This window comes from Bremia lactucae (genome assembly GCF_004359215.1).
Source record: "Bremia lactucae strain SF5 chromosome Unknown BlacSF5_NotPlaced_49_SHOA01000009.1_1371882bp, whole genome shotgun sequence".
NCBI classification, from domain to species: Eukaryota; Oomycota; class Peronosporomycetes; order Peronosporales; family Peronosporaceae; genus Bremia; species Bremia lactucae.
In genome coordinates this window covers 67,379-81,864 of record NW_027152062.1, presented here as the reverse complement: position 1 = coordinate 81,864, position 14,486 = coordinate 67,379, and the positions used below count along the sequence as shown (strand labels likewise).

At 44.2% G+C, this 14,486-nt stretch overlaps 4 protein-coding genes across 4 annotated transcripts; 1 reads left to right on the top strand and 3 right to left on the bottom strand.

Annotated features, from left to right (window-relative positions):
• Window positions 1-1,741: 1,741 nt before the first annotated feature.
• CCR75_001858 (uncharacterized protein) lies at window positions 1,742-2,443 on the bottom strand (the record flags this gene model as incomplete). The annotated part of the gene is made up of 1 exon (XM_067959959.1): window positions 1,742-2,443. The coding sequence occupies one exon, from the start codon at window positions 2,441-2,443 to the stop codon at window positions 1,742-1,744; it is 702 nt and encodes a 233-aa protein (XP_067820312.1).
• A 2,763-nt stretch (window positions 2,444-5,206) lies between these two features.
• CCR75_001859 (uncharacterized protein) lies at window positions 5,207-9,991 on the bottom strand (the record flags this gene model as incomplete). The annotated part of the gene is made up of 1 exon (XM_067959960.1): window positions 5,207-9,991. The coding sequence occupies one exon, from the start codon at window positions 9,989-9,991 to the stop codon at window positions 5,207-5,209; it is 4,785 nt and encodes a 1,594-aa protein (XP_067820311.1).
• Window positions 9,992-11,305: 1,314 nt separating this feature from the next.
• On the bottom strand, window positions 11,306-13,036 carry CCR75_001860 (uncharacterized protein; the record flags this gene model as incomplete). Its single annotated transcript, XM_067959961.1, has 1 exon — window positions 11,306-13,036. One exon carries the CDS (start codon window positions 13,034-13,036, stop codon window positions 11,306-11,308), a length of 1,731 nt encoding a protein of 576 aa, XP_067820088.1.
• Window positions 13,037-13,478: 442 nt separating this feature from the next.
• CCR75_001861 (uncharacterized protein) lies at window positions 13,479-14,460 on the top strand (the record flags this gene model as incomplete). Its single annotated transcript, XM_067959962.1, is given in 3 exon segments — window positions 13,479-13,917; window positions 13,957-14,278; window positions 14,292-14,460. 3 exon segments carry the CDS (start codon window positions 13,479-13,481, stop codon window positions 14,458-14,460), a joined length of 930 nt encoding a protein of 309 aa, XP_067820089.1.
• Between the last annotated feature and the right edge of the window lie 26 nt (window positions 14,461-14,486).

Below are 14,486 nucleotides of genomic sequence, written 5' to 3'. Positions count from 1 at the left end.
TGAGGGGCTGGAATTCGCCCTTCTTCTTCTTCCAACATGCCCATGTTGGATGAAAGTACTGATCATTACTAATTAACCTTACACTGATTACAGTGTCGATGAGTTGCCTCAGCACTTCTTTTACAGAAAGGTACAGAGGAAGGTTTTTATGAAGCTAAGGGTCTTCGGCTTGAAGGTCTAGACTAAGGCTTTAGAATAGAGAAAAAGTAAAATTGTATTAATACATTTAGTTTCCTACGTTACGATCTTATATCTACTACTGAACTTATTGTATTTATAACAAACTATGTATGTATGGCGCCTCCTCGCGCACCGCACAATCGTGACTTGTGGTGTTTGGAAGGGTTGGTATAAAGTCAAACTAATCAATGAATAGAACCAATGTATTTTTGCGTCAATATTACAAAATTTGATAACATTGGAACTATTTGAGTCAAAATTAATAAAAATAAGAATTTTGTATTTCTTTATTTATTTCGTCTCATGGCAAAAAAAGATAATATTCCTCGTATAGGAAATAATATCTATGCAACAGGACACCCCGTTACAGAGCTGTCATACTGAGCCACGTCGAGATTGTTAGGATCGCTTTGATTGCAAGTAACCCCAGTGAACGAGACATCGCTCCCTGAATTCAAACCGATTCGTACATTTACAACGAAACAGTAAGTATCATACAGCACTTTATCGAACGTCGAGTTCTTATTTTCTGTCTTCAATGTGAGTTTAGCTGATCATCAATTACTTCTTCTGCGTTCGAGGGAAGCTCTAATTTTGGAATGACTACCTCAGCGGTCGTGCCGCCCGTAAAGCATTCTGCCTTGCGGCCTGTTGTAATTCGATGAGAAAATGCCAGAAAAACCTAAATTTTTGACGCAGAAGTTCGAAAAAACATATAAATGTTTTTAACATTAGAGTTTATTAGCTCAGACATGTCTAAAACATTGACAGACTCATTTACGGATCCGCACCAATAGCGCTTTTGTTGACTAGCAAAGGTTGGTTCATTACTCTCTAAGACTTTGCTAGGAACATTGCGCGTGGCGCCTAAGGTCTTAGACCTCCAATCGATCCATGGGTTATGGTGTTCCAACCAGGCCATACCTGTAACGGGGTGTATCGTTACATGATATTAACAATAAAAGAATGTTAATTAATATTATCCAAAAGGGAGATAATATTTGGAGGAAATTACTTTAAATAGTAATTTCCTGGATTCTTATCTATCTTATCTCGTAACTCTCTTTGATTACTTCTACAGCTGATTAGTCTGCGGAATAAATAGACATAATGGTCTATACCTATTTATGGATAAGAATTCAGGAAATTACTATTTAAAGTAATTTCCTCCAAATATTATCTACCTTTTGGATAATATTAACTAACAATCTTTTATTGTTAATTTCATGTAACGATACACCCCGTTACACATGGCCTGCGACTGAACGGAAGCAGGATAGGCTGCCGCGAGTAGGTGGGCGAAATCGCCACTCCTATCGGGCGCCACCTGTATAAGTGGATGCTGGTGGGCTTAACGCCTTCTTGTTGGAAGCTTGCTTGCCCACCGCTTTGTGAAGCTTAAACTTCAGATCCCTCCAGACGCGCAGCATCATTGCACTAAAATTTATCTTGAATTTATCTTAAATATTAGAAGTTTGATAATAGGAAAATACCTCAAAACTGGCAACTATATATTATAGATATCAATCTTAAAAATGCCCTCTAGAAAACAACAGCGCGCTTAGACGTTTGCGCGGGTAACGAGGGAGGGTGCTCGTCGGACATCCGGAAGCCGAGATTTTTTTAACTTTACGGAGCTCACAAGCATTTCTCCTGACCTTGCGACTGCGGTTGCGATCGATGGAAGAAGTTTTGGAGCTACAACTGAATCGGCCTTTAATACATCCAATTGATTGTGTTGCACCCACACTCGAGCCTCCGCGCTTGGCTCCATCTTCGCTACGCGAAGCATTGCACGAGGACTTTTAGGATATGTTGCATTCATCCAAGCCGCATGGGATAGTCTATTAGGCGACTCGTTCCACAACTCCGTCTCCGTGCTGAAAGTCGACCGACTGTGGCCAATGGCTAAAAGTCCTGCAGCTCTCTGTAGCTCTACGAGGGATGGACGATGTATATACTGCGTTGTGAGAGGTACGATGCCTAGTTCATGCTCAAGTTTAATCGCGATAGAGGCGCGCATTCGCATCCGACGCTCCAAGTCTGAGAATCCAGCAGAGCTCAGGGGGCTGGGCAGACCAAGCACGGCATGGCCTGCTTTTCGTTTCTTGTCAAGACGACGCTGGTTACTATTGGCTTTCTGTCGATGCATCTCACACAAGTTGTGACGCTCGCCATTGCGTTTGATGGCGCGTAAGTTCCAGCAGCGCTTGCTGGCGTAGCGGCACTTAAGTGAGCTAAACTCATCGTCCGTCGTTTGCATTTTAAATGATAAATATGGGGACGTTCTTTTGTTCAGAATGCTACCAATTGTGTAATGGGATTAGTTGTAAGATTCTACACCTTTAAGATGCCAATGTCCGGTATGAGTGAGACGTCACGTCATGGAGAATCGATGACTAGCGGCAGTTTTGTATATTATATGCATAAAACGTATTTGCCAGGTATGAAGTTTAGGTTTTGGTGAGGCGAGGGCAGAGGAGACGGTAATGCTGATTTATGGTCGGAAGAGGCAGGCTTCTAGACTTATTCAAGAAGCTCATAAAATGATTCACGTGGATCGCTATCATGACTGGTGAGTCTAGTATATTTATTTCCACGTTAGTGACACGAATGCTATCTACAGTATCAATACTATAAACAGTGCTGCTGCTAATATTGGTGCAAATCAGACGGCTCGCGCATCTCTCAGTAAGACACATCTACAATAATGATTGAGCACGTCCAAATTCTAAATTAACTTTTGCCAAAGTAAAATAAAATTGAATGTTTTGCTTTTTCAGTGATGAGGCTGAAGTACGTTCTACAAACTGCGCGATTGGGCCTGTATTGGCGCCAGCAAGATATCGTTAACGGCCTTTCCCCAAATTGAACCAGCTAGCCGCTCTGATTTACAATAGAAGTAATGTGAAAACGAAGCGCACGTACACAGAAATGACCTCTCTATTATGGAGGTGGCAAACCATTCTTTTCTTATATTTGCGTGTTTTTCCAATTCATCATCTAACTTATAATTTACCAACTTGCCACTTTATTGGTTTTGCGAGTAGTAGTAATCGTGTCTTCATAGCAACCAAGTGTCGCCGCAATACGAAATATGTGCAAGGCGAGCACATCGTCGCTTTGAGATGCAGGTTTAAAATCTATCGTACGAAAGCATAAAACTTTATCGAGTAATAGGACACATCGTGAAAATTATCGTTGCAATTTGACCATCGCCAGCACATAGCGTAACTTACGCATGGCATCATGAAAAAAGCACTGGCGTACTATGTTTTATAATCGCCAGCACGGCGCCTTTCCTTTGCTTGCTATCGATCGACACGATCGATAACAAGCAAGATTAATTACAGTTACAAACTATTGATCGTGGTTGACCACAATTGTTTCACAACACAGCGACCTGCTTTTTACTCAATGCAAAAATAACGACTCAAAGTTGCAGGAATATTCGGCATGAGATGAACGCATATAGTCACTTAAGAAGTCGTTATCTTTTCACCATCAGACCAAAGGCAACAAGCCATGAAACAAAAAAATGAATATCACTTTACACTCGTTAACTGTTTATCATTTTGTCTCTATGTCGCATTAAAAAGCCTGCATATCACACTTGCATGAGGCGCATTTAAAACTGGCACGTGAGACTGAACTTGGACCACTTCGAGGTTTCAGTGATAAAGCTGAATCGTCGAAATCAAAATTTGCGTGAAGTAATTGCCTAGAGACAGCTCGGACGATTCTCTAAGCTCTTCGAATAGAGAGTGTGATATTCCACGCGCAACCTCGAAAAACGATCTTATCCTATCTCATCAATGGTCAATTCTTAGCCACCTCGCTTATAAATACGTCCTGGATATTTCATTTCGTCAAAAATACAATAACAACGCCAAAAATATCGCACTTCACCGCAAGTTGCATCTTTATGTGATGCTGATCGTAATGTTCCGGGATCGGCATTTTTTCGTATAGTCCGCGACGTCAGGATGGCTACTTAAGTTGCATAAGATACACAGAGTATTTCTGAAAATCAAAGTCGGCTCAGTCGTTAGTTAAATCAAATTTCTTAGATGGACAAAGTATTTCTGAAATAAATAATAGAAATTGTTTGAGTTTGCAGGCTTCGCTCACGCGCTGTCAACTGAAAAAAGCGAAAGTGTGCCACTTTTGTAATCAATGCTCAAGAAGCAACCCAGTGCGCTCGTTATCCATGTCCGTCACTGTGCTTGAAATTTAAGTGCCCGATTCTAAATTTTAGGATGCATGCGAGAGGAATTGGACAGAGTTGTCTCGCTCAAGTCTGTTGAGCTCACGTTAAACGAGATGATCAGCAAAGTTGGTTGCAGATTTGGCAAAAATACGATACACAGGCATGTTGTTTGCACGACGAAATTTCGAAATTGAAATATGTTTCAGCCACTATCAGCACCGTAAAAGGGAAATCCCCAAATAAATAAAGATTTTGCAAAAATAGCTCAATGGTAGAGTCTAACCTTGCCAAGGATTATGTTGAGGGTTCGACTCCCTTTTTTTGCTTTTAAATAAATGGACTCGAAGGCAGAATCTGTTAAAATGTTTTTTAATATGATAGAGACAAAGCTTTGAGTCTCACTGATGAGAGCGTAACGACAAAATTTAAGGGCATAACCGCAGAAATTTTGATTGACTTATTACATTCTTGGTGCCATACTTAACTTTAGCTGATGTCTTTGCACAGTCAACCAACGTCTTTCTAAGTTTATGCTCGATTATTTAAGAATAAACCTCCGAGCAAACTGTGTTGGCTGCTACTTTGACGGCTGACAATCCGAGCAAATCGCTTTGACTATAAAAGAAATATAAACTAGCTTCTCTCGCAAGGTATCTCTTTATTCAACTAGTAAAAAGTTAAAAAACGCATCGCCAAGTTTGTCAGAGCCATCTCCTCCACCGAATTATTGAATGCAGTAGTATGTTACATACGCTGCATGTTCACTAGTGGGTTCGGCTCAAATTGGCATTGCACAACTTGTCTATCAAAATCGCCTCAACTTATAATTGCCTCGGCGTTGAGTGAGGAGCCTACTGCAGTCGAGGACAGAGGCAACTGCATACTCGAACCAACACCCAAATTGTCCGATCTCATCCCTGTGTGTGTGTCGCTGCTTCGAAACGTGCCCAACGCCATTTCTGTTTCGCCAGGAAAATGCGAGAAGGCAAAGCCCGTGTTGCGACGAACAAGTCTTGGCGAGTCTGCGACCACGACAGCATCTTCGCCCTTAGCCAAACGATTCCACTCACGCATTAAGTGCGACGGCTCTGGATAAAACAAGACTCGCCCGGCTTTTGCGATGTAATTTGGTAGAACGGCAATGATTGCAGAGAAAAGCAGGCCAAGCCAAAACCACGCTTCGTTTACAAGCTGGCTAAGGACTCCGTAGCCTACTTCAGTGTCGTAAAAGTCCGTCTCTGTCCATCCGAATACAGAACAGAAGAATGCCGTGAAAAGATAGTAAAAACACAGCGTTCCCACAGTCGAAATTGCATTAGCCCGAGTCCAATTACTCGTCATTAAAGACACTTGCACCGTTGAAGCTGTGATTAGATACGTGTAAGAAGCCACACCGTTCGCCCAAAGGCCTAAGTCGCGTTTGTCAAACTGAATACTCGGAGATGCACTTGAAAAGTACCACACAACAGACCCATTTGTAAAAAATGGCACTGCGTAGACCACGTAGGCATGCCATGCACCAAGCAGACACCACGCAAAAAAAGATAGCCAATTAAACGACCGATTTTTCAGCCCATTCACATATAGTGTAGGATACTGCATTAGCACTACAGGGGAGACGTCCTGGTTGTACATGGCAATAATCACGATAGGAATTGTCGTGAATAGCGCATTGTAAAGCGTGAAAAAAATACTAAAGTACATAAGTAATCCACTATACATTGTCTGCATTGCCAAGAAGAAGTTAGACATCGACAAAGCCACATTCTTCATAAACGAAAACAAAATAAGCTTGGAAATTCGCTTGTAACTGTAATTGCCGTGCACTAAGAGCAACCGTTTGAGGTACTGAAATTCTGCGATGGAATAATCACTGGAAAGAACCGCCTGGCGACCCTCTTTGCCACTTATGCCGACACCGACGTTCGCAGCCTGTATCATTGGCACGTCATTGGCACCATCTCCAATTGCAAGCGTAATATTGCCAGGAGAAAACATAAGTGTGGGCTCCGTCACAAGTTTCACAACAGAAGCCTTCTGAGATGGCGAGCAGCGACAGCAAATAACCGACTTACATTGCGTAGCTACAGCCAAAAAAAGGTACTTGATATCATCATCAAGCACAAGAGCTAGGGTTTTACCATCGATGACCATGGCGAATTCTAGCTCCTCGTCGATGAAGTCCGCACTGCACATACTATCAGTTCCTCCAGTCATCAATTCTTTTTTTGCCTCAAAGTCGTGGTCACATAGATTACGACCAAAACTACTCTCAGATAAATTTCGGTTGAGCTGAGCTGGATAAACTTCATCGTAATTGTTAGAACCAGCAGCGGCAGTCGCCTCAGCACCGCCGTGATCACGACGAGGAAGACGTCTTCGCTTCTTTCGAGCCTCTGCCTCTTCATCTCGTCCCACCAAGGCTAGCTTTATGAGATCCCAGAGGTACAAAATCGCTCGCTTTAACGTTTCCCACAGCACACTCGTCGCTGATGAAGTCTCGTCGGATCCCCACTTGTCTTCTACTAGGTCTACGTATAGCTCCTCTAGTCGTGCACGCAAAGAGCCTTTATCGCGTTGGCCTAACACAATTACATCCATATTATCATCGATCACATGAGACGACATGCCGATACTAAGTGCCGTTTCCTTCTTGTCACCCGTAAGCACCCAAAATTTAATGCCAGCCTTACGTAAAGCGCAAATCGATTCTTCTACACCATCTTGAAGCCTGTCCTCAATAGCCGTTGCACCTAGCAGAGTCAATTCAACTTCAATAATTGCTGAAACCTTGGCGATTTTAGCAGCACGACCATTCATAGAATATTCTGCTTGCCTGTACAATTGATTCCACTGGTCATACTCTTCCTGAGTTAAACGGCGCACAGCAGTTGTCAAAGTCCGAAGACCTTCAGAAGCATATTCCTGGAGGTGGCCACGAGTCACATGTGCTACTCCCTGGGGCTGGGTCTTAGATAACAGGTCAAAAATTATGTCATCAGCACCTTTACAATATAGCACAATACTGCCATCAGGGAATCGAACGATGACCGACATACGCTTTCTATCGCTATTAAATTCCAGCACATTAAGAATTTCAAACGACATTGGTTTGCCCTGAATAAGCGTATTACATACAGGGCCGTCACGAGACTCGAGGACGTAGCCAAGATCGGCGGCGGCTAAAACCAAAGCCTCTTCATCTGGGGAAGACGCATTGTACTTAATCGGCTGTGAATGAGTAGAGTACGAACTACTGCTCGACGTAGGCGATGTAGGACGACTGCTCATTTCAGGTATCACAGTATTGCAAATTGTCAGTAGCAGCAAGAAATCGTGAATTTCTTTTTTTGTCGAGTGGTTCGCGTTCAATCGCGCCAGCAATCGGCTATCATTAAAACGTGTGCCTGGTCTCACATGCTTGGCAGGGTCTACGTCAATGTCATTGTAGCGAAGTCCCGCAATTGTGCACTTGGAAAAGATCATTTCGTTGCAAGTCAGAGTCCCTGTTTTGTCCGAAAATATATATTGAATCTGCCCAAGATCTTCATTAATATTGCTGTTGCGAACTTGAGCGGGTGTGTCGGTTTTCGCATCGTACATTTCCAGGTCATTTTCAATATACCGCGCATGAACAAATCGTACACCTTCCATGGTCACATACATTGAAAGCGGGATCAAATTGTTAAACAAAATAAGATAACTCAAAAAAATATAGCCATTGGCGTCTTCTTTTATGTACCACGGCGTCATATCTTCCGCCAAGTCCAAATTCCAGTTATTATTGCCAAGCGTGCAAGCAATTGAAATAGCAAACAGTAACATCAGAACCAGCACAAACATGGTATCCAGCGTCTTTTCTACAAAACTTCGCTTGAGCGGGACCGCGACCGAGTTCATTTGAACCTTAGTCTCCTTGCCCGTGTAGATGACGAGTCCTAAAGTCCACTCCGCGTTTCGACTTTCACTACCGCGTAAAATCAAATTGTCCATCGTTAAGCTAGCTTTTGCGTCATCTTTAGTAGCATTATTACCAGCATCGTCAGTGGCCTTGCCAATCTTAATCACACCGTCAAAGTAAAATAAATCCTTGTTAGGCACGTCGCATTCCACTTCAAGTCTATGCTGTTCCAAGATATCTTCAGCAGTCACGAATGGCTTCGTACAGCTGGCAACCTGACGGATCTTTAAATTGGTTTCACCATCCAAGTTTGCAGTTTCCACGTAGCACCTGCCATCAGGCCGACTAGTTGCTAGTAATATGCAGTCAGCTGGCACTTGATCTCCGTTTTTTAAAAGCAATATATCTCCCACTTCAATGTCCTGCCATTTCCCATCAATATGCATGAGGTCACCAAGCTCGTTACGACGCACAATGTGTGCAGGTCTTGAGTTCACCTGAACATCTCCTTTCTGTCTGCGAAGATCTTCGCTCACGTCCTTGAGTGCCGAGGTGGCAAACACAATTAAAAGAGGCGTAAGACTTGCCACGGGACTTACGGGAGAAAAATCAAAGAAACATAGCGCCACGACAATCGTCGTGTACAAGTTGGCAAGTCGGCTAAACTGCATCTTAAGAAAAACAAAGATAAAGTTGTAGTAAGTATACTTGCTTGTAACCATGAGGTTAGAGCAGAACACAGGCGCAGCTTCCTGAGCTGCTGCTTCCTTCTGACGCTGCTTGGAGGTTTTGAACGCTTCAAGCAGCGATGCTATAATACCAGACTGTGCACGTCGCGATTTGCTGCTCGGGGTGTCTCGCGCCACTTTAATATTACGACGTACAGAAGGTCCGTCGTCTTTGTCTGCCTCGGACGAAGATTGGACAGACAGCGCCTGGTGCAGCGAATTCACCCTCATTGGAGATGGCATCATCGTAGCAAGCGCGGCGCGGTCGCATTCTCGCTGATTCTGCACCGCCTTGACAATGCGGCGAAGTTTCCAGCCATACATGAACCCCATTATGTTAAGAATCGTGAGCAGAATGGAAAAAAAGCCTTGCATAAGCACAGACGTGCCGCTACTGACACTATTTAGTTTACCATTGTAGCCCTTGTAATACCATATAACATCCACAAGCAGCGTAAGTTGCATCCCAATCTTGTAGCTTAACAAAAATTTGGGTACAAGAAATTTCGTCCCATGCCAGCCAAACACGAGCGTCACATATAGAATCAGCACAGGTAAAGTGGCTTCAAAGCTTAGTCCTAAGATGATCGGAAAGATACGTAGCGAGTTAATGACAGTTTGGGACACGATTGTGAACTTGAGTCGACGTCGCGTCTGGTAAATGGTCATGCCCTTCAAAAAACAAAAGACCTGCTCAAACAGATTCCAAAGCTTCGCCTCAGCATCAGGATCCGAGTCTGACGCCACTGAGTCCGCCATACTGTCAGCTCGATATCGGAGGGAGATGATGTTGCGTTGTTCCTCCTCATTGGCGCCCGTAAATGTATTGCCGCGGCGCAAATTCTTAGGTTGCACAGAAACGACTGGCGTCGCGCTTTCCGTCGACGATGAGGCCGCGGCTTGTGCACCCATATCTAAAGTGTAGGCCGTTGTGCTGTCGGAAGGTGAGGGCGCCGCGAACTCGACGCGCATCGGTCCTTTGGTCGGGTTCCAATCTCCCCGTATATTTTAAGCTGGGAAAGGAACGCGCGCTGGCTTATTGGCTGAAGTAACGCCAGCGCGATTTCCATCTTCCATTAAGTTTTGCAGGCAGCACAGAAAATCCGTTACACTTGGATTTTTATGCGAAGAATTATCTTCAATGATGGCATTTCATTTTAGTAGTCAATGAAAAGTCAGGTGGTTCGTAAAAAGTACGTAACTAAATGGGTACGGGTACGAAGGGGTCACTTGATTGTCGAGGTCCTACCTCTCTTGATTACTATGCTTGACAACATAAATCAGGGAGTCTAAAATGTGAAATCAAAACGTAATTCATGTGAAGCTTTTGTTACTGTGGTCTTGATTCTTTCAAATTTAACAGAACTTCATGCTATTCTGGTCAATTTTCGCAAAAGTGACTTACTTAACAAAAGCATCCGTTATAAGGAACTGGTAAAAAAAGTTGTCACAGCGGTACCGTCTGTCGTCAGAAGTAATCTGGCATACTTAACTACTACTTTACTTAAGTAAGCACCAAGTCTCCTGAAACCTATCAGAATATCTGCTCGGTGTCGCATGCCGCATTGCTGTGTGAAACTCGCACTTCTTTCAATTTATAGCTTAGAGCTAAAAACGTGATCGTGCTTTGACACGGTACTTCTTTTGTCACATATTAGTTGCTAAATGTTTTCGAGCACACGAATTAGTGATAAGATTTAACCCATACTGCCTGTGAATGAACGTGATCAACTAAATACAATTACTGGATTCCGTTCAAATTTGTTAAATTAACAATCAGTCGAATGAGTCTTCTGTGAGGATGCATCTGCAACCTTCATGCACGTTGAGCTGTGACTGGTATCAGAAACCGTTTCTGCGATGAGTTTAGTGTGATAGAGGATTATGCAGCGTGCCATTTTAAAATCCTGTATAAATTAGAACAAAATCGCGGCAGCAGCTCCTCCAAAGATTCAAAGCATTGCAATGTTTTGGGCATCCAGCCATTCTATTTTACAATGGCTTGTGACGGCATAGCCGAACTAGAAAGTCATTGGCGCGCGGCGCCAATGACGCCACTGGCATAACGCCACAAGATGACGGCTGAGCAGCATAGGGGGGTGTTGTGATTTAAATACGACAAAAAGAACAAGGTCGGTACAGGGGCACTGGGTCGAGCTGCAAAACCTAGAGCGCTTTAAATTTTAGGAGTTACTCCATGATACACGCGCGCATCACACTAGCTAGGAAGACCCGGTTCTAATTTGCTGATCATGCAAGGCAAGATGCATAATTATTTTATGATATTTATGCATCCACTCGATCATTGGCCGCTGCTCGTACTTGAGAAGCCATCATTCGGTTTACGGCATTAACGTAAGCCGTTGCCGAAGCTACTAATATATCCGTATTAGCACCGTGACCAACGAATTGGCGGTCACGAGTAACACCCGTCTGCGCGTTCACGTGCTTCTCAGCCTCAACATTCTCCTTCGTCTCTTTATCCTCCTGCACTCGGACAGTCACTTCGCCTAAAGCATAGGTGCCACCTGTCACGCTCTCGACGGAGAAATCGTTCAATTTAATGCTCTCTATGCCCGTAGCGCGCTTTATAGCCACGTAAATCGCATCAATTGGACCAGTTCCCATAGCAGCCTCACTCACCTCCTGGCCATCCTTGTGCACAAGTGTGACAGTAGCTGTCGGTTTTACCAGATTACCAGCAGTGACATGTACAGATTCCAGTGTCCAAAATGATTCAGGCTTAAATAGCTCATCCGAAACAATGGCCTCCATGTCAGCATCTGTGACCGTCTTCTTCTCGTCAGCCAACACCTTAAATTTCTCAACGTAATAATCGAGCTCCTTCGGAGTGAGGCTAGTGTAACCGAGCTGCTGTAGACGCTTGCTGTACGCGTGACGGCCAGAGTGCTTGCCAAGCACCATCTTGCTCTCGCTTAGACCAACCGACTCGGGCAGCATAATTTCATACGTGGCTTGGTGCTTTAATACACCGTCCTGGTGAATACCAGACTCGTGAGCAAAAGCGTTGAGTCCCACAATGGCCTTGTTGGGCTGAATAGACATACCAGTGTAATGGCTGACCATGCGGCTGCAACGCATGATATGCGTCGAGTCCACGCTCGTGTAGACAGGAAAATGCTGTGGACGAGTCTTTAAAGCCATCACTAGCTCCTCGAGGGCCGTATTGCCGGCACGCTCACCAATTCCATTAATAGTGACTTCAGCCTGACGAGCACCACCCTGTATAGCAGCTAAAGTGTTGGCTGTAGCAAGGCCCAAGTCATTGTGACAGTGTGAGGAGAAGATAGCCTTGTCACTTCCCTCGGTGTTGTCGATAAGGTAGCGAAAAAGCGATCCATATTCACCTGAGACCGTATATCCGACTGTGTCGGGAATGTTGAGCGTGGTCGCGCCAGCCTTAATCACTTCAGCAAGGACGTCGCAAAGAAAATCAGGATCACTACGACCAGCGTCCTCCGTCGAAAACTCAACATCCGACGTCAGCGTTTTTGCAAATTTAATGGCATCAACGGCGCGACGAATGCACTCGTCACGCGAGATCTTGAGCTTGTACTTTAGATGGATGTCCGATGTGGCAAGAAAAGTGTGAATGCGGTGTTTTGGCGCATGCTTGACGGCATCAAAGCAGCGCTGAATGTCTTTCTCCATAGCGCGAGCAAGGCCGCAGATGGTCATGGGCTCGCCCGAGGCGCGCTTTCCCGTGATGGGGCCAATCTCTTTAGCAATGGCCGAAACGGCGTCAAAATCGCCGGGAGAAGAAATGGGAAAACCTGCCTCGCATACATCCACACCAAGCGCGCTAAGAGCGCGTGCAATATCCAGTTTCTCTTTAAAATTGAGGGTGGCGCCAGGTGACTGCTCACCGTCGCGCAACGTTGTGTCAAATATCACAAGACGTTCTTTGCCTGCCTCAGCAGCCGCTTGGCTCGATAAGGTGCGGCGCGCGGTGGCATTGACTAGTCTTGCCGAGCCCTTTACAAAAGTCTGCAACATGTTTATATTGCACTTATTCGAGCTCTCGAAATCAAAACGCAAAATGAAGTTGTCGTTATGTGCAAATCATAAATACGCCTGACCAATGAATTTTATTTGAGCCAATGCTGCCTGCCATCAGCAGAATGTTAAGCAATTTTTCTACATTAATTATGCAATTTTAAGGCCAGAGATTTGCTGATGACTTCCAAAGTCAATTATTTCGCTATTATTTTTTTAATATTTTTTATATTTTCCATTATTTTGATTGCTTCACCAGGTAAAAGTTACTGAAGAAATCGCTGACTCGTAATTTTTTTAGTCTAATGATGTATGAATCAAACTGCACGACAGATGCTGAAGATAAGTGATGGCTACAAGGTATGACGAGTGGTAGAATATGTACTGAGACAAATCTTTTACGTGAAACGTAGAAAACTGTAATATATTATTCGACGCGGCAATGGACACAAACTGGGGTGCTTTAGTAGCTTCTTATCTTGATGGTCAGAACGTCGCAAACTTCGAGGAGTATGTCGTCGATGGTTGTTCACGTGCTCTTGGTTGCAAACGATCGGTTATAATGAAAGCGACGTGCAGCCAAAAATCGATGTGGAATCTCCGCAGTCGCGCATTTCGACACGCTTGGAACACATTCATGCGCAACAGGTGCCGTTCGTTCCTGGCTAATCTTCTTGAGTTGCTTCCAGCTGCTGTAAAGGGAGAAACGATGGAATTATTAAAAGGACTCGGTTTATCCACCAATAGTAGACAGCGACCTTCGTTCGAAAATATATATGCTCGTAGCGGCTACATCCAACAAAAGATCAATTGCTGCATAAATCTGCCAAATTTGCTGTTCACCGAAGAATTAAGCGAGCTACGGTCAGAAATATTTCGAGGTAAGCAGTCAAAATGATGGAATTTGTCGCTGTACGGAGGGGGGGCTGGGTACGATGTTATCGGACTGGTCTTCATGCGAGAGTTTATTCATGCGACGGATGTCAACTTTTGTGCCACCGTGTATGATTGCGAACCCGGTTGGAAGTGCTCCATCGGTGCAGTAGGGCAAACATTGAGCCAACTTGGCCAAAGCAACGTCTCGCTAAATTTTTACCTCGGTGATATCACGCTGGATTTGCAAGCAGTGGAGAACAAATACGTGCGCCGGTCACTCAACGCTACAAAGCTTTACATTTTCTATTTTGTTTGTGTGGAAATTTTTTGTCTGCTGTATTATAACGGCTATATCTTCTTGCGTTCGTTTTTTGCGCAGTGCAGTAACACACCGTCTGTGGCCTGCTATTTTTGGCGTGGCCAACACCATCGCACCTGGCAAATTCCGCGTGTGGACACCATTTGAAAATAGTTGTCATTATGCTCGCGTCCTACAGAAGTTGCCAGATCGCTCGGAGTTAGCGTCTGAATATCCATATTACACCTAAGCCACGAAAAAACTTGATGAATTTGA